Source organism: Patagioenas fasciata, chromosome 2 (assembly GCF_037038585.1).
Source record: "Patagioenas fasciata isolate bPatFas1 chromosome 2, bPatFas1.hap1, whole genome shotgun sequence".
Taxonomy (NCBI): Eukaryota; Metazoa; Chordata; class Aves; order Columbiformes; family Columbidae; genus Patagioenas; species Patagioenas fasciata.
This window is the reverse complement of record NC_092521.1, coordinates 80,143,415-80,167,181: the sequence shown is the minus strand read 5'-3', so window position 1 is coordinate 80,167,181 and position 23,767 is coordinate 80,143,415. Positions and strand designations below refer to the sequence as shown.

Below are 23,767 nucleotides of genomic sequence, written 5' to 3'. Positions count from 1 at the left end.
TAAGATTAGCATTACTGGAAGGAAGTATATCTGGTCGGGGGAAGAAGTGGACTAAGCAGAAGCAGGAGATTGCTTTTCAGGGGGTTGTGACCTTGAGGGGCTGAATATAATGCCTGCAGTGTTTCGCGCTGCCTTTTTACCTTGCGACTGCTGCATACCATTGGTATTCATCAGCAGCGATGGGGGGCTCTGAGCGGGAAGCCTTGCAAAGCATCACCTCATGCCCAAGAAAAGTTTAAAGTACAAAACAGTTCGAAGCATGTCCAGGAAACACTGCCTTTTGTCTGAACATCGTGGCTTTCCAACTTTACCTAAAATATAAGCTTTGCTGCTAAATTTTCCCTCGGTATCAGTTCCCAACTTGCTTTTCTACTAGTTGCACCTTCTGTATGTATTCCAGCAGTGTAAAATGTGGCCGGTGCAACCTCCTTTGGTGTCATGTAGCCTCTGGGAAAGCAGAGATTAGCCCTGATTGACAGTCTTCTGCTCGCACCATCCAGCAGTTGAGAGGCTCTGCTGGGATTAGGTTTCTCTTCCACTACTACCACCTGATTTTCCTCATCCTCTGTGTCGGGAAAGTGAATTAGGTGTTTTTGCATACCTGTTGCAATTGATTTCTGTTTAAAAACATTTGATCACAATTTGGGAAGTAACTCATGAGTGGCTATTTCATATTAGTGACACTTCGGTGTTTGTTTCCGGGCTGGCAGATTAGATCCTATTTATGAGTTATTTGAAAACTGAATTAATTTTGAATTGAATAATAAATTATTTAAAGTTATTAATTTATCCTCCACAGTTTCATACATTCTTGTCACATTTCAAGGGGACAGGGTGGCCTTTTACGGTAAAATACAACAGTGATCAAATCTTATGTGTCTAGATCTCAATTCACAGCTGAGTATTAAATTTTGTTGGGAGTCTTCCGAGTTTCTGACCTGGGAACAAGGAGAAGTTAATCACTGGAGAAAGAGGAGCTGGGAAAAACTGCTGCTGACATCCAATCCTGCCTGCTCCACACCCAAAAGTGTCCACCAGGGTCTTAGGGAGTGATTCCCAGGCATCATGGACTATGGATGGGGGTAGGAAGGACAAGAGAAAACTAAGGCTTAGAAAAGCAGAAGAAAGGACACCTCTTTAGGATTGTAGACAGATGCAGTGATTTCTGAGGGTCCTGGTAATATCATTTTTTCAACTGCTGTGAAACCAAATTAATTCTAAAATAAATGGAAAAAGGAATAATTCTTTTTTTCTATTAATGTAGACCTGTGGGCATCTTTACAAGTCTGCTAGGGAGTCTAACTGTGGGCCACTCTAAGACTTTTTTTCTATTTTTCTTTTTTTTTCCTGAAAATAATAATTAAAAAGTCTATACACTGGCTGCTGCTTTAGTTGTTTAGTTCGGTTGTATTGGTTGAAACTCCCAGAACTCTCCAGCAAACATGCTTGCCCCTTTCTGTGTAGTACAACTGTAATACATGTTACTTAGTGCCTTGTGAGTGCTTTAACATGCTTCTAGGATTTAATTAACATACTGTTGCCCACTCACTTTTGTTTTTTAAGACATACGTTTTGTTGCCGTACTTAAGTCCAAAGGCGAAAAGTGCTGGATATCGCATGCCATAATAAATGCTACTGTCCTTCTGAGTTATCCCCGGAGAAGTCAGAGATTTTGTGTGGTTGGGAGCGCGTGCCCTCCATGCTGAAGGAGGGTACCTGCAATGAGGTTGGCTGTGTGGGGGGTGTCCGAAGAGCCAGGCTGAACCCAGGCGATACTCTCCGGGCACACCAATGTGTCTCTGCATCCCTGATGCTCCCCTGTGCACGAGCCCTCTTCCGCCAGCGTATCTTCCTTGGGTACATGGGAACGAGCCGGTGCTCTGCCCTTTAATGATAAAGCGTACCACTACTTTTTGCTTAATTCATTGCGTTGCTATCAGGTGATCTCCAGACAGGCAATTTGGAGTTGCTTGGGGACAGTTGTGCTTTGCAGCCTACAAATTAGTGTGGGGAGGTGCTAATGCCAGCCTTGCAAATTAGGACTCCAGTGGCAGGATCTGCTTTTTCTGTGCTCTCCTGAAGTGTGGAAGGTGAGGAGGGAGAGCACAGGTGGGTACTGTGCTGTTTGCCATTTGTCAGGATGTCTGTGTGTTGCTCTGGTGAAAGATGTTTCCATCTTCCAAATCTGCTTGTAAAAGCCAGGCACCACAGGAGGGCTTTGGACAGAGGGTTGCCCTCTCATCCTGGATTTTTTAAGGACTTAAAGGGTTGATTAATTTTTATTTAATTAACTTTTAAGGATGGTTGGGTCCTGGGTGTGAAGTACTGGTTCTGCACTACCTCAGGTTGTTTTGTAACCTGTGTTGGACTCGTTCTGTGTGATGCTGCGATTCTGATAATGCCTCCCCAAGCTTCCCAAACCAGCCTCAATGCTGTGGCTATCCAGATGCTGCAGCCACTTGGTGCAGACCAGAAAGTCCTTATGCTACAGATGTTTACCCATATACAAGGTCCTGTTGACATCTGTAGGACATGGTAGTTGGGCCAAGTTGGGAAGGGGTTCTGGTGTTTGTAGGGCAAACCCCATGTAGCTTCCCAAATGAGACTGATGAGAAAAAAAAAATAGAAAAAATATTGAGGCATGAACTAGCGATGTAAAGAGATAATTCAGTGCAATTGCATACTTCAAATACTTGTGTTCCTGTGGTGAAATAGTTGTGGAATTATTGTATTGTGAAAGCAAAGATGCAAAGAGAAGTGAAGCCTGCTGAATTGTCTGTTGCAAGTTTGATATAAGGGGATCCATAACGCTTAGTAAAAGAAGTTGTGACCTGATGTATAAAATTCTCTGATTTTCAATAACCAACATTTCTATTAGCGAAATAATTAAAGGAAAGCACTGTAGGCTGAGTGGTCCATTATTCTCTTTTCTCTCTCCTTTTCACACTTTCTTAGCCTTGGCATACCATTTTGCTAATTCTTAATGGCACCAAAGTGTGAACTGTGTCTCTCCAGAATCTTGAGTTTTAATTTTAAGAAAATAGGGAGCTTGGAAGAAGAGGGGAAAACCAAAACAAACAAATAGAAAACCCCCAAACAAACACTTCTAAAGAATGTGGGCTGGGTGGGTTGGTTTGTTTTTGTCTTAAGGCTCTGATGTTATAGTTTTTCTCTGCAACAAGTAACACTGCAAATATTTTCCCTTCTTGCCCTTCCCTGCTTTAACCCAGGAAAATGACTTGTGTAAACTGGTATTTTTAAGTTGCAGGGAGACATAAACAAAACAAAAAAAAAGCCTTCTAGCCCTCTAATATTGTCAGACTTGTGAAATTATAATGAAAATTGACGAAATGGAAGTGAGAGCTGACGTGGAAGCTTTGATGCCAGTAACTTGCAAAGTAAAACCTATGTCATTATTCTTGGGACTGCATTTTGTTGGTTACCTTGGCTTATCTGCTGCTCAATATGGATTATCTTTTTCACACAAGAATGCCGAACACTGAGCTACCTAGGAACCAGGAATGGTCCTTACCTTGCTAAATTCAATTCCTCCTGTGTGCTTTCAGGTCCAGCACTGGCATTTTATCAATGAGGCTTCTTGACACAAGAAGGCTTTGATAAATACCACCAGAATAAAATTGGATGGCTGGCTAAGAGTGGTCAATGGTAGAAAATGTATATTGATCAAAAATATCATCTGCTTTGCAAATTCAAATCAGGCTGAGCCAGTGTAGTGTCCCTCTAGATAATGCATATCCATGCTTGTGTAGCACAGCTAGTATCTGTGGAAAAAATTGCACTGTATAGTTGTTCTGTATTAGATTTTCTTCTAAAAAGTCAATGTCCAGGTACATTGTACAACAATATTAAGAACTGAACAGTTTCTTGAATGAGAAGAGGGTGCTAGCATGACATCACACATGTGGATTTAGAAATCCTTCTCCACCTTGATGTGAGTTTATAAGTTTGTCATGTAGCATAAACAAAAAAATGCCAAGCTGGCAGGTTTTGGATTGGGGACGGCCAAGCACAGCTGAGTATTGTGGATGAGCTACAAGCATTGTGGTGTGCTGTTTTCTTGTCCCCAAGTCAGTGACAGAGCTGCACAGCACTGTGACAACTTCCTAGATGATATGAATAAAGCAAAAACAAGTGGTCATTTAAATTGGCTTGTTTGGGCAGTCGTGCTGGGATAACTACTCTTGCTATGTTGCTGTAGGCTTTGGTGAATGGTTTTTAGAGGAGAGTCTCTCTTCCCCTGCTGCTTTTATGTTCACTATCCATTCTCGGTTCTGTCTTTCTTAAAAACGTTAAAAAATCTCAACTCCCATGGATGAAGAATTGGGATGTGCGCATATATACAGATCAGTTAAATTCAGTTGGTTTTAAGGAAACTAGGTTTGGGGTTTCTTTTTTTTTCTGGTTTGGGACTTTATTACATTTGTAGTCATGACTGTGATTAATACAGAAATGTGGTTTTGGAAAAAATATGAGTACTTGGCAAAACTGCGCTGTCGTCAAAGACAGAGCTGAAACTCCTACTGAAATCTGTGAAGGCAGAGTTCGGGCTTGTTTGGTTCTTAGGGTAAGTTTTAAGGTTTTTGTGAGGACATTGTATATGCCTCTTTAGGAATTCAAGTAGGGGGAGACTTACATACTACTTTTTAGATGAGCGTGAGTGTAATAGGCTGCCACCCCAATATAGACCGTGATGGAAAGGTGTACAGTGGCCTCAAGCTCTTTTCCCCTGTGTTTCTTACATCCTCTGCTGTCATCAGTAACTGCCTCCTCTTTCTTCTCCCCACCCATGTGTTGTCTTGTTGAATTACTTATCCTGCTTTCTGAGTTTTAACAGATTAAAATCCTCTCTTGCCCCCCTCACATGCTAAGGTGTAGGGGAAGAGAGCAGTGGAGATGGTGTTGCATGCCAGGCGGGTCTGTGGTACCCACTGGTGATGATGATGTGCAGTAGGACATGAAATGGCAGATCCAGTAAAAAGATGAAAGTTGCCATACACATTTTCAGCTTCCCTGATTTCTCATTTTTGCATTTTTAATCATGGTCAGTTGCCAAGTAATACTTCAAGCTTTAGTGCTAGAGTTAGGTTAGGTTATGGTTGGCCTCGATGATCCTGAGGATCTCTTCCAACTGAAATGAATCTACGATTCTAAGTGCTGATTTTGAATTTTGGAACAAATGAGAAATGCCATTGACTTGACTGCTAAGAAACTGTTACTTTACCTAAACTTGCAGGCATGAGAATGAGCTGTTGTCCCCTACCAGCCTGTTGAACTTGACTGCAACTGATTATAGGCTTTCCAAATTCCTGTATTGTTGTGTTTTTCTAGCCATGGTGCCTTTGTATAGGTTAGACAGTCTCAACAGCAAAAACGCTATTCGGCAAAACTTGTCAAAACGTAAAGGTAACACTTGAATCTTTCTCATGAAAGTCATAATTCGGACTGGATCAATAACAGTCACTCTCCTGAAAAGACCTGATGGCATCTCATTGTTAGATTTGCTTTTGAGGGTATGATAAAGGTGTTGTTTCCCAGCGATGTGGGAACCTTGTCATCCTCAGGAGTTGGCAACCGCATCTTCAGAGCTCTGGCAGAGAAGTGCGGTTGCTTTCTGGCTTTGGAGGGAGGTCTGTTAGCAATGAGTGTCTTCAGACTGAGCAGCAGAAGCCGGGGAGGAGCATGCTTATCCACCTGCATATATAGAGGGTAATATCTGTGTGCTGTTTGTGTTGGGAATAACTGGATGATAAAATGTTTTGGATTTTTTTAAATTAAAAAAAAGTCATGTTACATGAAGTGGCAGTCTTGTGAGAAGTATTGGTGCTTTCAAAGGGGTGAAGAAGGTACTAATTTATTCTGTTTCCCTCTCAAGTCACTAATAGTAATAATATCTGTTTTAATCCAGTTTCTTGTTTCTGAAGCGTTATGCCATCGTCAGCACTGCACTGTCTCCAGTTACTGAAACAGAAGGAGATGAAGCCTGTTCAAGGTTAATCAGCAGCTGTTGCACAGACCTCAGGAGCAGGGGAGCTGGAGCTTTGATCTGCTGTGGGGGATGGACAGACAACAGAAACATCTCATTTTCAAGGAGATTTTGTTCTGCAGGAAACTAACCACCCTAAACTGACCTTATGTCCCATGGAAACATTTTTGTGGCTTTGTTCTCCTTTAAAACACTAAAGTAAAGTAGGATTGTTCAGGAGGCAGAACTAAATTTGTTGATAGAAGGTGTTAGTGGTTTGCTCCTGTGCTCTCTGAGGAAATTGTGATTAGTGCTGTAAGTGTTTTGAAAATGAGTTTTACCCCATTCAGCTGGATTAAGTGTGCACCTAGATGTAAACACATAGTCAGTTCATGGAGTTGAGTTTAGGGTACTGAAATGTAGATTACATGCTCAAATACCTTCCAAAGCTGTGCTTTCTCTTACCACCTACAGAGACTTACGGTTCAACTAGTCCTTCTCCGTACCTCCATCCATTCCTCACCAACCCACCTTCCCTGGATGAAAACCACTGGTTTTCCGACTGTTGGCAGAGGGGCTGCAGAATGGCTGGAGACAAACGGAGCCCGTTAGCATCACTGTCTTAATATTCCTGAAACCATAGCAAATTATTTCCCTTTCATAGCCTGTGTGGTGGCAGGGTTCACAGATTTTTGTAGTAGTTTTTATATTTCAGCCACTGCTGTTGCAGAAGCATTTTGTGGATGAGTGCAGGAAATCTGCACTGGGGGAGCCGAGCACTGCTAAGGAGGGGATCTAGATCAGTACTCTGAATTACAGAGTAAATCATCAGACAAATAAATGGCCAATACTACTTGTTTGCTTACATGGACTTAGACGTGGAAGAACAAGTCATTTTCTGCGTAAGAGGCTGAACGCTTCATTTTCAGGTTGAAGTCGGTGACGGATATCCAGCTTCCAATGAACTTCATGATTTTACCCCTGAGTAGCCTGGCCAGGCGTGCACTTGGCTTGTTAAGGGTTTTGGGTACCTAAACTGAAGTGTTTTCAGTGTTCCTACGCTAACAATGAAGCGTGAGTTTTCAGAAGCAAAACTATTCATTAATATGAAATCAGCAAAGCTGTATTTTGTTTGGATAGCTTCTTTTTTGCTGTGGCCCTCCTTGTGGTGTGTGAATTCGTAAAGAGGAGGAATAAAGACAAATGTCGTTTTGGTTATCTTTTCCATTAGAAAACTGTGCCCAGCTTGACCTAGTTAATAACTTCTCTTCCTGTCGTTCAGACTTTATATTTGGAGCCAAGCTACTGTAGTGCATGAACAAAAGGTTCTCTAAATACATATTGACTATTGTTCCTTTTGCTTTGCCAAGCCCTAGTAGTGAAATGCTTTTTGAATGCAGATGCAGCATAATCTACTTTCAATGCCCTTAATTTAAAGCAGTGTTAACTGCTGTGACTCAACTACATTGATGAGTCAACTGGATTTTACATTATAACGTGAATGAGTAGCATTTTCACTTGGAGGAGAACACAGTATCTGCTTTTTTATATAGAGAGATACATACTATATAAAAAACGTAATTAACGTGCAGTTATTTTATTCAGCATGCAACCTGTATGCATAACCAGTTTAGCTTGTTCATTAGTTTTACAACGAATACTCTACCCTTTTACTTAGTTGAGGTAAAGTTCTTAGTTTCTTTTGGACACATACATTGGAAATCACAAAATTAAGTAAAAGAGAATGGACTTTTACCATCTCCAAGGACAGAATACAGAGGAAAATAAGTGGTAGTGTTTGCATTTTCAGCCGTAAAATCTGTGAGGTGTAGGACTAGGGACTTCTCCAGGTGGTCTTGCAGCTGTGACATTTGCAAACCTATTTCCTTTCCCTTTTGCAGTCAGGAGAAATTTATTTGCTATGGAAATGATGGCATATGGCCCTGCTTCTGCAGATGCTATTCCAAGCATTTTTACAACCTCGCTTCACAGACATAAAAACCATAAGCGCTCCATGGCTTAGCTTTTCCCGTTATCACAGAGTTGCAGCACATTAGATGGCTTGTCAGGGAGCTCTGACGTAGCCAAGTTTCCAGGCTTCTTCCCCCAAACTGGGTCCAGATCAATATAATGTGCTGCCATGTGTGTTGAGTGGGGTCCTTCCTCAGGTGGCTCCTGTGCGACGCAAGTCTTGTCCATAAATTAACTATTAGTGAGGATTTTGTTCTCAAAGCTGTCATTTGTGCGTCGTTAGTGCATCACAGAGGGATTGCCTTTTCCGAAGACTTTTTTGGGTTTTTCCTTCCCCCAGAAGGGAAGGCCTTGCAGTGCACCCAGCCCATGGACAGATACTGTATTGTTGAGCTACCTTGCCAGGGAACACGTTGTATTTGCATTTCAGATGCCTCAGGCTTTGTGAACTGCATTGTTCCAGCCTCGCCTGAATAGCAGTTATTGACCCCTAACAATGTACATTTGTTTAAATCAAACCCTTTCATAGTTGCTCTAAAAAGCTTATTTTAGGACTACTCGAACCAAGGGAACGCTTCTTTGCAGGCCCCTTTCTTTCCCCTTGATAGCCAGAAAAAAAATTTAGGATAAATTATTTAATTTCAAGATGGAAAACATTCTCCTCCTTGTGAGAGGCTATTCTGAACGCTGAGGTTCTGGCAAATTTTGTTGCGGCTTAATGTTTATAAGATTTTCATTGCCCTTGAAAGCATGAACGTCATGTTACTTGAGCTTGGCAATTTTGGCAAATAAGAAACCAGTGGAACAACAGGGGCTTGGTTGTCCTGAAGCACTTGAAGAACTTGACTGCATTTTGACAAATAATTTTTTTTGCTGTTTATGTGTGCAGTTAGATTGATCCAATTAATTGAGGAGGAGGAGGTGGAGACTCACCGGTACAGGCACTTAATGCCCAGCAGCAGGCTGGTGAAAGCATTTCTCTGGGTGGTGGGGAGTCTGGGGTCAAATTTCCTTTGCTGCTTGGGGTGACTGTAGTACATGCCTCCACCTGCTGAGCCATCAGGTCTCCAGAACTTCACAGTGTCAGTAGTCACCATTATTAAATATGTTACAATTTGTGAACAAAACTATGGTTATTTACTGTGAGGGGGAAGCTTTGCTCTGCCTTGCTTCTGAGGGCTTATAAGATTGAGGCAGAAAAGCCCAGTGATGTAAAATTTTTTTTATGAGCTGAACAACCTTGTAGTCCTTCTGTTATATGCCAGATTGATTCTACTAATAACAAGAAAATATTTGAACATGAAGCAGCGACTGACAGATTTAATTGGGTTGTTTCGTAGGCTGACAATTCTTTCCTCTGGTGTCCGATGTTAACTCAGGAGTATTGCATCTCCTGAAGTTTCTATAGGTATTTCTCTTGGATGCATTAGACAAAATGCAGCCAGCAGGTTAAGGAGGGTGATACTTCCGCTCTACTCTGTGCTAGTGAGGCCGTGCCTGGAGTGCTGTGTCAACTTCTGAGCTCCCCAATACACGAGGGACATGGGCATGCTGCATAGTGTCCAAGGAAGAACCATGAAGATGATGAAGGAACTGGAGCATCTCTCCTATGAGGAAAAGCTGAGAGTGCTGGGTTTGTTCAGTCTGGAAAAGGCTCAAGGGGGATCTCATCAGTGGGAAGGTGCAAAGAGGGACTGGAGACACTTGGCACAAACTGAAATGCAGTAGGTTCCCTCTGAACATCAGGAAAATGGTTTTCTGCTGTGGAGGTGACTGAGCATTGGCACAGGTGGCCCAGAGAGGTTGTAGCATCTCTCATCCTTGGAGATAACAGCCATCTAGACACAGTCCTGGGCAGCCAGCTCTAGGTGACCCTGCTTGAGCAGAACGGTTGGACGAGATGCCCTCCAGAGGTCCCTTCCAACTGATACTTAGGGGACATAGGATATTTCTGTTTGCTGGCTCTGGTGGGGAGGTAGCAGAGGTGGTCCAAGAGCAATGCCCTCACCTGAGCCTTCCTCCCCCTGGAAAGCAAAGGGTGAGAGGGGCCGTGGGATGTTTGTGCAGCTCGAGAAGACTGCAAACATAGCAGTGCCCTGGGATTTCTGGTGGCCGGAGTCCGATGCAGACCAGCGGGTGGACATCTTCCCACTGCTATCACTAGGTTCTGAATTAAATGTTAAGTCCTCTCTGTTGCTTTTACTACTTCTGGGCAGTCATCTCCCTGCTGTTTCCCGGTCCCCTGCTTCCCCCTGCCCACCTCGGTTTGCTAGCGCTTTCCTTTCTGCTCCCCTCTGCCCTCACCCTGCGCTTTTGAGTCAACATATCTTGTGTTTGAACTGGCTCAAACGTGCTTGAAACCTGGAAGCCATCTGGCTTGAGGTTTCAGAGGTAAAAGGGCAAACAGCTCCACAGGCATTTGCAGCATTTAAAATGGAAAGCAGTTTGCCAAAAGGTGGAGGGAAGAATTTATATAGCCAAGGCTGCTCTTATGTGGTCTTCTATATGCAGCTGGGGTCTCGCCACTCAGAGAAACCAAGCAGCAAGGGTTGTCACATTCTTCATGAGTATTATTCTGTTTCTTGGTGCTTCTGTTCTCCCAACACATAAACAAGAATAGTGTTTATTCAACTTTATCTTAAGCATATACAACTTGTAACGTGGCTGAACTCTGTCATAGACTTATGGGCCACCTGAGTTCAGTATGTAACAGAACTAAAAATCTGTATTTGCCATGATTGTTCATCAGGAACCTGCACCCTACCAACTGTACGCCTGGTTTCTGTGTGTTGAAGTTCAGGAAAGGACAATCTTTGGATGCTAGCATGTGAAATTAATTATTTGATTTATTTATTTATTTTTTATTTGGTGATTGCACACCCAAAGTCACACCCTTTCTGATTATCAGGGTATATCCCAACCCCTTTCTGTCACCCTGCTACCTTTTCTTCAGGAGGTAATTTGACTTTTCTGGTGAAGAAAAAATAATAATGTACTCTAAAAACCCCTCAAATACTGTATTTCTGGTGGGGAGCCTGCTGTCTGTAGAGAACAGAAGTAGAGCTTGGGTTGCAGGTCAGACCATGGGGTACTGCTGCTTAATGTCTTCGTGCCAGCTGAAGCCATCTCATAGGCTGCAGCAACTTGAGCGGGTATCACTAATGGCATGGCTTTGGCTGCAGCTGCTGCATCAGCTGTGGTTCCTCCTCCCACATCCTCCTCACTTGCTCTCAGTGGATATTTCTGTTTTCTGGACACCAGATCTACCTTTGAGGGCTGCAAATAGCCAGGTGAAAACTAAAATAGTCTGCACCTGCCATGTTTTACTGCACTGACTTAGGTGGCTTGCAGATAAGTGTCTCCGTTGCCTCCTCAGCTCTAAAAGCAAATGTCATTTCTTTGTCACCTTGCTTGCTAGTGTTTTTTTTTTTTTTTTCTTTAAATCCTCTGTGTTGTGCAGCCAAGAGAGGAGGAGCACATAAAGGGCAAAGTGGTTTAGAAAAAAGGTGAAAGATGATAGGAGGGGAAGTGCTGTGAGTGCCTAACAGAGATTGAAAATAAACAGGTATTGAGCCAGCCGGCTTTGAGGAGGATCTTCTAAACTGTGTCTGAATTCAGACACCACTTTGTAATTTTACGTGAGGCACATGACTCAGAGAATGTGCTCCAGCTGCTCTTGCCAACATTTAGGAACTTTATTAAAAAAAAAGGCACTTCAGTGTGGTTCTCTTGTGTTTACTGTTCCGGCAGAAACCAACAAATACTTGCTGAGAGATTATTTTATTTTATTGCTTCCACTTGCTTATTTGAATTTTGCTCTTGCTTGTTCTTCTTTTATTTGATAAGTACTTCCAAATAAAAATACTGAATGAAATTATTTTTTCAGTTGTGCTATCTGTAACTCTGTTTTGTTTATTGTAGGGGTCTCGGGTCTGGCTGCGAGAAAATAATCAGCATTATCCCAGTACTGTTCATTCCTGTGCAGAAGGAGTCGTTGTATTCAGGACAGACTATGGTCAGGTATGTGCATCGTTCTGCTTTGTTTCCTCCTTTTTGTCTCTCTGTAGAAAAGAAGCTGTTCTCCTTATGGAGAACGCATAGAGGAAAATAAAAACCTAAGGTTTGTGAATAAAACATGAATTTTGCATGACCTGAATACGCAGCTTTGGTTTTAATAGCTCCTTCCATTGCCTGTCTGGTCGGTTGCTATGATTGTGCCTGACAAAGCCGAAGTGATGCTGAGAGGTGTGGGAGCCTTATTCCACAAAGTTCAGTGGTTCTGCATGTGGCACTGGGGCATCACAGCAGTGGAGGGGCACTGATTCACACCTCTCAGAGGAAAACCAGAGCAACACAAACAGTGCAACTCCATTAGCTGGTGAAGGGGGCTGGTGTGGAGCTTGTTGTCCCTTCTCTTTTTTTTTTTTATCATTTATTTTCCTTTTTAACCCATAGAAGAAGGTAGAACAAGCCATGACAGTTCTTGACAGCTTGGAAGTGCTCTGCTTTCTCACACGCTTAGTTTTATTTATCTATTTATTCTGCTCTCTCTGGGGAGTCAGAGAGATGAGTGAAGGCCACTGTTGTCCTCAGCATCTGAAGAGGTAGTCAGGGAGCTTAGCTCCCTGATAGCTGTTGTGTTGCCCCTCCCATCCACTGCCATCTTAACATCACCACTCAGTTGTTGGACCAGTGCCTGTATCCTCCTATAAATTATGCTAAGGCACATGGAAGACAGGGAGGTGATTCGAGGCGTGGCTTCACAAAGGGAAGGTCTTGTCTGACCGACCTAGTGGCCTTCTGTGATGTAGTGAATACATCAGTGGACAAAGGAAGGGCTACAGATGTCCTTTTTCTAGACTTCAGTAAGGCCTTTGACATGGTCCCCCAAAACATCCTTTTCTCTAAGTTGAAGGGATACAGATTTGATGGATATACGGATTTGATGGATGAGGAAGTACGCCCAGCCGGAGGCATACTAACCTTTCACTGCATTTGATAACTTAAATCCTTTTCAAGGCTTATGTTTTTGGGAGTGTGCTTTGCCTAGAAAGAGACAGTGCCAGCTGACATTGTGCAGTTAGTATTTTTCCTCCCATTCCTTTTCCTGATGCATTTTTAGACTGTCCTGTGCTTGCTGTTTGTTACCTGCAGGCTGCAGAAGGTTGCAAGCAGGTGAAATGAAACTGAGATAATGCCCAGTGGTGACCTCTGACAGCTTGGCAATCACTCTGAAGAATGAGGCAGGGGAAGCAAGGGGTGAGGTTACAGAAACATGCAGTGATGATTTTTTGGTGCATGGCCCATTGTATGTGTTCCTAGACCCTTTTGACAGCTGCTGTTCGTGTTCAAGTCTAATGACAAACTGATGAAAGTGTCGGGACCTTAGCAAAGCATGGCATTGTTACTCATCTTCTCTAATTCAGTAGCTTCTATTAAACTTTGTATTTCTCGCCTTTCCATTGAGCATTTTGCATGACTTTTCAAGATGTGATTGATGGGGCAGTGCGACTAGGAAGATGTGTTTGTTGGAATTGTGCTCAGGTTTTACTTTTGTGAGTTTGGACTTCAAGTCTTTGCCACTGTCAGTTTGCAGAGTAAAGGAAAAATTATAGCCCAGTACATTACTTCTTAATTTCTTCTTTCTGTTCTGAGTGGTGGAAATAAATTTGCACCAAAAACCCATGGCGGCATGTGGTTGTATGCTGAAGGGGTATTGGTTGTAGGGAATCGTACCCAATGCAAATACTCTTACAAGAATATGCCATAACCTTTCAGTGTTTCAACAAGTTGCGTATCAGGTGTTGAATCCCTTCTTGATAATCACATGGTGATGTAATTGCTCTTCAAATATTATTGTATTGCGTGAATGTTGCAGTAAAGCAGCCCATTTGTTAATTATCATTAAAGATCATCGTGATACTGCTTTCTGCTGTTGTCATCCTCTGTGTGAGATGGTTGTAAAAGGCTGAGTGGAAGATCTAAACATGTGATATGGCACTCTAAAAAAAGGGAATTTCACGTTGTAGGTTTGGTTTTTTCTAAACAAATAGGTAGAGAACAGTCTTAATTCTTCATGGGGGGGAAAAAAGAAAATAAAAATGTGGCACTGTACAGGGTGAGATGAAAGCCTCATTAAATACAAGGAATGAAAGAGTACATGAGGGCCATGTTTCATCACCCTGGCCCATGATAAAGGAGTGGGAGATGAAAGCTGTAACATCCCTCTCAGCACACTTCCATGGCGTTGAGCTGCAGCTGGCTCTGGAGGGCCTCTCAAGGGCCTTCTGCAGCCTGGTCTTCAAAGTGAAGGGTCTGCAGTGACTCCAGAAGCTGCAATGAGCAGACAGTTCATATTGTAAATGTTTTTATAAGCACCTCCCAGATGCTTTCCAGAAGACAAGATGCTGTACTCATTTGCTGGTGTGTGCGTGGGTTGGTTGGTTTGTTTTTTCTTCCATTACCCTGCACAGAAGTGGTGAAGGACTCTGTGACTAATGTTTTGGAAACATCATGTCTGTTAATGTACATACAAAGTATGTCAGTTCAGTCTATGAATACTGGGACTGAAAAAAATAAGTTCTAATCTTTCCTTGTGTGTACAGACATATATATATGTAAGATGGCATTACAGTTGCTGCATCTTTTTTTCATGTTTGAGTGTATTTTTACTACCTCTGTTTTTAAGGTTAAAATGATTTCTTCCTTAAGTATTTTATTTACAGTAAAGCAGACATTTCCTCATCGTCATATTCTATAAATTTTTAATGAAGTTGTGTAAGCTTATAAAGCACTCAAGTGAGTGTTTAAATAAAATGCTAAAAACCTTTCCGTCACTGTATGCTTTGTTTGAAATGACTTACTTGTCTATGTTTGGTAGAGTATCAGTGGTTCTGTTGAGGAATAAAACCCTCATTCCAGTTTCTCTCCTTTTCTGAATAATGTGAACTTTATTTCAGATAAATGCTAACTTTTCCCCTTGCATGAAAGAGGACTGCATTGTGCTCTTGACTTGTATGGACACACTTGAAACTGTCCCTAGTGAAAGCGTAGACAGCAAATAGAAGAAGCTTGGGGAGGACTGAAATCTTTCAGAAGAGCTCTCTTGAGTTGTGTGGCATTAATTTTAATAACATCTTTCTTGTCTCCGAACAAGAACTCTCTACTTTTTCTTCCATTTGTGCATCCAATTCTATTTAAAATCGTACAGTCAGTATTTGTCCCCCCAGCGCCCCCTCACCCCTTTTTTTTTTTTAACGTTAGTCATGGTGGTTTGTGTAAGTAGCGCTGTGTGTAAGCCTGTGAGTGTCAGGGGCTTTCAGGACAGCACCTTATAGCACACATGTTTAATAATGCCCTTTCCCTTGCAGTGGAAATTTTCTGTAAACCTAAGGTGTAATATGGATGTAATATGTTTGTGTGTGTGTAGGGGAAATCTGCTCTGAAGAAACTCATTCAGGGAGAGGTGAGAGTTGAACTCACTGCTGCAAACTGTCCAGAGTCTAACACTGAAATTTCAGGATACTTAATTGCATACCTGCTTAGTTGACTGAGAGGAACTTTTAAATCAAACATGTTATAAATAGAAGCAGCTGAGCAGTAATATCCAAAAAATGTAGGCTCTTTAAAAACAGATGTCCCATTTCACCAGTAAAGACTTCATCAGTTAAGCTAGCTTTCTGTGAACTTTCTTTACAAAGAAGTCCTTCACGGCATGGTGTTATGTCAGCAAACAGACCACTGCTCAGTATCTGTAGCTTCAAATCAGAGGCACCTGTAAATGGTTTGGTCAGCAACAGAAATATTTTTTCCTGTGTGTTTAGCTTAATGTGGTTCTTCTAGGGTATTTCTGCGTCTCAAGAATGGGAAGGAAGACTACAGATGTTCCTTGTTAAACAGAGCTCAAATATGTTTTCCATGGAGGTTTTCACCTTCCCCCCCCCTTCCTCTGGTTTGAAGGCTAGGAGAGTTTCTTATCGTGACCTCATTCAGAAAAGTTAGACCTGGGCTTTGTTTGGGGTTTGTTTTTTCTTTCTTTTCTTGGTTTGGGAGGGGGGGGGGTCCTTTTGTTTGATCTTTGAGTTAGAGATAGGATTCTGTTAGAGCTACCGTATGGTTATGCCAGGAGAGTGCATATTTTTCTGATTTTTGATTAAAAAAAAAAATCCCATACCTGCAGGCAAATGGTTAAGCACTTTACATAAGGACTCTTTTCTTTGCCTTGTGTCCTTTCTCACCCTCACTTGGGACTCTCTTGTACTAGTCTTTGCTACTCTGAGGAGCCCTTTTGAACAAGAGTCTTCCGTTCATATTCACAGAGCATGAATAACACCACTGAGGTTACTTGGCTTAAGTTATAGAAGTCAGTAGGACTCTTTATCAGTAAATGCTGTGTTTGGCTGCATCATTTCATAGGATCAGGCATCAGAGAAGTAAATCCTTCTGGACAAGAATTTTCTTAGTTATAGTTGAAAAGCGTTGTGCTCGTTTCTCACTCCTCCATGTGAAGACTCAACAATATTTCCAAACAGTGTTTTTTTCGGACATTTCCCCAGATTCAGTATCTATTACCCTTGAAATCCAGCCTCACAAGGGAGCATTTTAAAGAAGCCTTTTGTGCGCTCCCTTGTATATACAGCCGCTTAAGAAAATATACAAATATATGCAGTGGGCTTTGGTATTGGCCACTCTTAGTGTTAAATGAATCCATCTCTTTCTGCAAACTTTATTTATAAAGACTTCAATGCTTTTTAATATAATGGTGCTTATGAAGAGTTGTGACTACTGATTCTGGCTGCTGGGTGGCCGGTGCATGTTTTGGGCAGCAGATCCTCTGCCTTTGGGGCTCAGGGTGAACACCAAATTCAGCGGCTTTACTCTAAGAAATTATATTCGATCTATCTAAACACCGTGAAGTTCATTTTGTTCTGCAGTTAGTTTTACTGGGCTTAAATGTAATAAGTCTCCTGAGTATTTCTAGTATACTTAAAAAACTTGGTGCCATGGCTGTTGAATGGTGGCGTCCCATTTGTGTGTGGTTTGTTTTTTGTTTGTTTGGGGTTTTGTTTGTTTGTTTTTGTTTTTTGTTTTTAATATCTATATCTATATTACTGCTATTGTTTTTAAGGATGTGTATGTGTGTATGGGAATTTTGGGTTTGGGGATGGGGCTGGGCTGAGGAAGGCCGGAAGTCAGCTGGGAGCGCCTTTTGGTACTCGGGATTTATCTTATGTGGGGAAGTGTTTACATTTCGAGGCGGGATGTCGAAGTTCAGCGACTCTCGCTGCAAGCATCTGTTGACGCGCCTGTAAACAGAGCCGGTGACAGAGGCGAGCTGGGCGCACCCGTGAGGTGAGAGGCCTCCCTGCTGGCGCAGTCCCAGGTGCTGCCCAAATTTTGGGGGCAGCAGTGGGTACCCCAGTCTGCGCAGCATCGTCTGCAAGGGGTCGCGAGGTAGGAAGTTCGTGTCCCGCTCACCTGTGCTTTTCTCTGTCCTGTACTCTTTAGAAAGAGATGTTTGTGAACCAAGCGAGGCTGCATAGGCCGTGTGTGCCCTGCAAGCCCACGGGTGTCCTGCAAGCCCACCAAGCTGTGCTGACCCCTCCCTCCTGTGAAGCACAAACGCATCCCCACATCTAGTAAGGATTTAATGCAACCGTAGGGCCTCACAGCAAACATTTTCCTTAGTGGAAACGCTGCTTCAAAATGCTAAATGTTATATAAATACGATGTTTGATCGTGGGTTCAAGTGGAAGTGGTCATAAATTGAGCCAGGGTTTTTTTGGTGTGGTTTTTTTTTGTTTATTTTTTTGTTTGTTTGCTTTTTTTTTTAATGTGCTTTTTTACTTTTTTGGGTACTTGCTAATTGGAAAAATCATTCCTTTCGGCCTCCTAAATTCTTCAAAATATTGATTGCTATAGCATAGAAATATTAAAAAGATACTTCATAATGCTAAAGCATTGAACATTTTTTGTGATTTGGGACCTAGTTCAGCTTGTCTTTTGACCTGCTTATATCAAGAGCGATAATTTTACAGAACTGCTATTATCTGAATATTTGTTAAAGGGTAATAGGGGAAAGCCTGTGTTGTTTGTTTGTTTGTTTGTTTTGAGGGGGGGGCGGTGTGTTTTGTGTTTGGTTTTTTTTGGTTGTTTTTTGTTTTGTTTTGTCCTGAGCTTACTGTGTATTTCATAAAAAATACAGAGCAGGTTATGAAATACTTCTTGGATATGGTGGACATGTGCTGATGATCTGTCCTGACTTTTTTCCTGTTGCTTCCCTTTCTGCCAAAATGGCTATCAGTTTGATTTATTCCAGGAAGGGGAAAGTTTTAATCCTGGAGTGAGATATTTATGAAAAAAGGTTGAATTGTAAACAACACTCCCCCAAAAAAACCCAAAATAAAACAAAAAACCCCACACAAACCCAAACACCCCTGACTACCAGACCAAGTTACCAAGTTGACTGTATTATTCCTTCAAAATGAACTTTCTGGCTACCAATTCATAAACACTTTCTATCAGAAGTCAAAAGAATTTGCAAGTGAGCAGCCCAGAGATTTCTAATGCACAAAGATGGGGGCAGGAGGGCTGAGCCATGACCATAAATAACTCCTTTAATGTTGGGTTTTCAAGGGTTTTGTTCTGTGTTGCCTAAACACAAATGCTAGTGTTTGCTTTAGTTTTACTGAAATTAATTTCTTGGCATTAGTGTGCCATTGTTAAGTGTTTTACTAGTAATATAAATTAAATCTGTATGAACAAAAGCATTTATCTGCAAGCAGACTTGCTTTATGCTTTTTATAAGACCTGACTGAAAGTGGCCGATATCTGAGATGGTGACAAAGAAGGACTTACTGTGTCCCCCCTTTGGTTTTCTGTGGCCGCGTAATGGGTTGTGGTTACGTAAACAGTTGAGATGTCAGTCTTCTTTCTGGCTTTCTGCAAAGAAAGTCCAAACCATCTGTGCTTTTTTGGTTCCCTTATTATGCTTGTACTATGGGTAGCAAAACTGCTTTTGTTTTAAGATTGAAGCAGATGTACACAGGCTGCCATATTAATTTCTTCCGTAAGGGAACACAGTTCAGCTGTTCACAAAACACGGGAAGGAATTCAGACTGCATTGTGCCAAAAAACAACGATGATGACGAGGAATCTGTAGCATCATGATAAGCAAGCTTGTCACTTCAGTTGTTCCCTTGTTCCTAAATTCCCTTGGATGTGGCGCTGATCGCATTGTTCAGTGTTGTTGGAGTTTTCAGGAACATGTGGTTTAGGTTAAGCACAGTTACGTGCCAAGATACTTCGCTCTGCAACAGGCCACGGCTCAGTTTTGCTCTGGTGAGGTTTTGTACCTCACTGTGCAGATAAATGGTGGATGGACACTGAGATTTTTACTTGGAGAAAACTTCCATCAACTTGTGCGTGAATTTCTATCCCCATTAAGCATTAAGAGTTGAGCAAAATCCCAGTAGTATAGAGTGCCCTGTTTTTTTTATTATTTTTATTTTTGTTATTTTTTATTATTTGTATTTTAAATTCAAAAGTCAAAGAAAGTGCTGGGTAATCCTGGGCAGGATTTTACACAATGAGGACTTGTGAGAAAATGCTAGTGCACACGCAAGCAACCATTTACAGAAGTATTGAGTGTGGTCAGAAGAGGCTCTCCCGTCTCTGTGACAGTCAGGACAGACACCTGTGAGCTGCTGTTTGGACAGATCCACGTCTCACTCCTGCCCCACTGCTCCCTTGGGGATGCGAGCTGTGACAAATCCTTTTAGGTTACTATTTCAAATCAAGCCAGTAGTTTAAAAAAACTTCGCCATCTGAGAGGTGCGTAGGATGCTGGGTGAGGTGTGCTGGTGGTCCCAGCCTGCATCCTGGCTGGCAGGTATGGTGAGGTGGGGGTGATGGACAGGTAGGGAAGCAGGCAGTGTCCACTGGCAGGGCTTCTGGGGAAGGCTGCTGTGGCTTTAACTGTGTGGCACTTGTTTTGTAGATGGAAAGCTCATTTGATCTGTCTCCTGTGGTCACTCGAGTAGTTCTTGAGGTTTATGTTGCCTCTGTGTACCTGAGAAATTTAGAAATGAAGGAGGATCCTCTGCATCTTCCCATACCCTTCTCTGCACAAGTTAACTTTGTTTACAAACTAAATCTGTGCAGTCAAATTGGAGTTTTGATGCCAGATTACTTTTAAGGCTTGATGTCTGAAGTCATCTCCATTTGAAAGATGCAATACTTCTTGCAGACGTTCATGTTCTTTCATCAGGGAACGCAGGCGCTTCCCTGTGGGATAACGTGTCATTGCACCTTCAGGAGCTGCGTGACATTTGCATTCTTGAACATTTCAAAGTGACTTGTGTGAAAACATCAAGCTTTCTCATGGGACCTCCTCAAGTATTTCTGCAATGTGATAGTAAACTCTTTCAATATCAGTTGCAAAAGGAATTTAAGGGCTCTTTCATAGTTGTGCTTTTATGTTCACTAAACCAGGGGAAGAAAATGCTAGTGTAGGTCATGTGGCTCGCTCTCATCCAGCACACTTTATTTTGTAAAACAAGCCAGTTCCTGTTTATGATACACATGATGGAGCTGAGAGATGATTTAAGGATGTTTATCTATCAAAGCTGATTTTAACTAAGGACAAACAAAAAATGTATGTGGAAAAAACACTGTGTTGTGAAGTCCAACCCTGGATGGTTAGGAAGTGCTGTAGGACCTCTCTCCAGCACTGCTTGCAGCACCCAAAGCAGCGTCCTGCCCTTCTGGAGTGAGGTGGTTGTAGCACACACAGGAGAGGGGAGGAACCCGTGCCAGGGGAGGCAGCATCAGTTGACTCTGAGTAACTTCTGGATGTTATAGGGTCACAGAGACAAGTAAGGAGGAGCATGGGGGCTCCCAGGGAGGGTGATGGCTGAGCTTGGAGGCAAGGCCCTTTGCATCCCCCAGGGCAGCCAGGGGGGCACTGGGGCAGCTCTGGCATCAGGCACCTCCCAGCAAACCTCAGCAGCACATAAAACCTCATTGAGCCTACTTCAGCTCCTGAGGAGCACAGCACTCTGATGGTCTCCTCGTCCTCCTCTTGTGTGCTTTAGTCTGGGTTAACAGAGACAGCGGCATCTCAGAGCTGCAGGGGGGAGTGCTGCTCAGCAGCAGCCAGAACATGCCAACGGCAAATGGGCTGTCTCTAGGTGTTCAGCTGCTAAATGTCTGAGGCTCTGCTGAACACTCACTGTGGGGTTTTTCTCCAGTGATTTATAACTTTGTTGAACTGATGACTTTTACAGGAAAGATAAAATCTTGCCTCTTGGAGACAATTCGTTCCCCTTTTAAATTAAACTTACCTTCTCCAAAGAATGGTCTGGTAGAGTGTTTGTGTATCGAATCACCAGAACTATTGTAGGCATGCATGAGATAAAAAATACTGTTTTGCCTATGGTGATAAAATAAAAGCTAAGATGAAAATGTAGGCATTGTTAGTAAGATGTGTACCTGCCATCGAGTGCTTCATCCGAAGCTCTCCACGTGTAGCAGAATTGTAAGTTTTTGAAAATGGATTCGGGAAGGGGAGAAATCTTAATAGCTAGAGTGCCACAAACCTGTAATGAAAATAATGCTATGTCTTTTACTGCTGATTATTTCTCTTTTGAACGTGTATTTTTTCACTAGCATCAGCAAGGAGCTGTAATTAAAAGTAAATAATAAAATCTGTTCCATTATTAATTCTGCTTTCAGGCAGGTGATTAATATACATTGAAATCTGATGGTCAGACTTTGTTGGCATTATCTGTGCATCGTTATTGGCCTAGATGCAATTACACAGGATTTCTGTCACCACAAGATTTGCCCGGGAAATGTGCAGTTCCATCAAGGATACTTCAAGGTCTGCTAGGCATGTGAGATATGTTAATGTTTTTCACGTGTCCTCGGTGAGGGGGGAGAGGGAGCTGTATTTCTGCATGATCAGGATAGCAACTGAAGCGTGACAAAGGCTTGGTAAATCCAGCATACAAGCGTGTACTTCTAAGGAGAATGTGACTGCTGCACTGAGTTTGTAGGTGAACAAACCCCTTGGTGTGGGCAGGAGCTGTGTCCAGCAAAGCCTGTGCAGAAGGCAAAGAGGAGGTCAAGAAGCAGAAGGCTGCAGGGGTCCACGTTTTCTTAAGCATCACCCTCAGTTTTCCTCTGGGCATTTTTTTAAATGCTTGCCTTGTATTCCAGATGTATGACGGTGTTAACACATCAGACCAGGCACTGCTGTGCATATTCAATTACTCCAAATCAGTTTCTGGGACCTGTTAATCCCAAGCTTGCCCACAATGTACATATCAAACGCATTTGTTTGAATGCTTTCAGAAGCAAGCAGAGCTATTTGCAATGAATTGCAGTTTCTTAATGCCTCTAATAGGTTGATATGGCTTGTCTGAAAAGTATTAAGTCATGTACATATGCTATGTAGATGATGAGGTGGGCAAATGTGTGTGGGTGCTCACGCAGATGTATACATGTACTGCTTCCCAAAACCACCGGACATAAATGTGTTTACTCTGCATCACATGCATGTCCATTTCTGTAGAAGAAATCCTGTACAGCAGTAGCATACAGAAGTTTTCTAAGTGAAGGCTTAATTTGAGTTAAAATGTCACACTAATGCTAGATTAAAACAAAACTACAGGCCTTGTCTAAAGAAAACATGGTTAGGTAGAGCAGTATTCACCTTGTGGTACTGATAAGCTCCCAGTCGCACTTTGAAAAGTCCTTGAACATCGCTACCCAAGCCAGTGTTGTTTGAATATGAAATTCTTAAATCTGACTCTCCTCCACAAGCTAAACAAACCGTTTACTGTACCTGATGTCCTTAGAGCAGATTAGGCTGCTTGAAGCAGACAAAGATTCACTCATCATAAAGATTCAGAGTTGCTGAAGCTGCTCTCGAGTCATGCATGTTTTACTTGACTTTTAACCTGTTTGCAGCATGATGTACTTATCAGTTTCAGTGTGGACATTACGTAAATACTAAGCAGCTTATCAGATGTGGTTCGGGGTTGCACTTATAAGCAATGCTTCCTCTATTTTTGTATGGAAGCAGAAAGAAATGGCTGATTAGAAATGGACGACTGGTTAGCAACCTAGGGCCAAACGCTGACGCTTGTAGAACAAGCTCACCTTTGAAGTGATAGCAACAGAAAACGGTAGCCACTTCTCTTTTATTGACAAGTTTCTGAATGGACAGATTTATAATGGAAGATGAAATTAACATATAAGGAAAGTTTTGGAACCTGGTGCCAGATTTTTTTCATCACTTTTAAGTTGCAGTCTTAAGCTGCTAGTACCTGTGAGTTCATGGAGCCAGACTTTGCCGCGTGAAAGAGAATCCAGTCAACCCCGTTCCCTTACATAGCACAGGTTTTTAAACCCATTCTTAATTTGCATTTGGATTTACGTATCACTATTCTAAACACTGTAGTAGAAGTGTCAGTGTCCTGTAGCCTCCATAGGAGCTCAGGTATGGAGGGATGTGAAGTGGCAGGTCATGCATTCACACCAGAGCATAACTGAAGCAGCCGAGTTACTGGCTGAGGTGGCCCTTCTCATCCCCATCTTTGCATGAACTTTTCTTCTTGGGAGGTGTAAGGGGCGATGGAGCGTAAGTTGCCTAAGGAGAAATAGCTACCTTCTGTGCTTCCAGGCTTACTTACCAGTCCAAAGTACACTTGCCTTTTGGGAGAGTTTGTGAGATGGTGGAAATACAGGAAAAAAAAAATCTGGACGCAAACGTAATACTTTCACCCACTCCTATATTAAGCTTTGAGC

At 42.3% G+C, this 23,767-nt stretch overlaps 1 protein-coding gene across 1 annotated transcript in view; it reads left to right on the top strand.

Annotated features, from left to right (window-relative positions):
* Nucleotides 1-23,767, top strand: part of MYO10 (myosin X) — a 159,806-nt gene that overhangs the window by 20,342 nt on the left and 115,697 nt on the right. Inside the window, exon 2 of the mRNA XM_065830121.2 lies at nt 11,876-11,974. Coding sequence (XP_065686193.1) covers nt 11,876-11,974 — 99 coding nt within the window. The remainder of the gene's footprint in view (nt 1-11,875; nt 11,975-23,767) is intronic.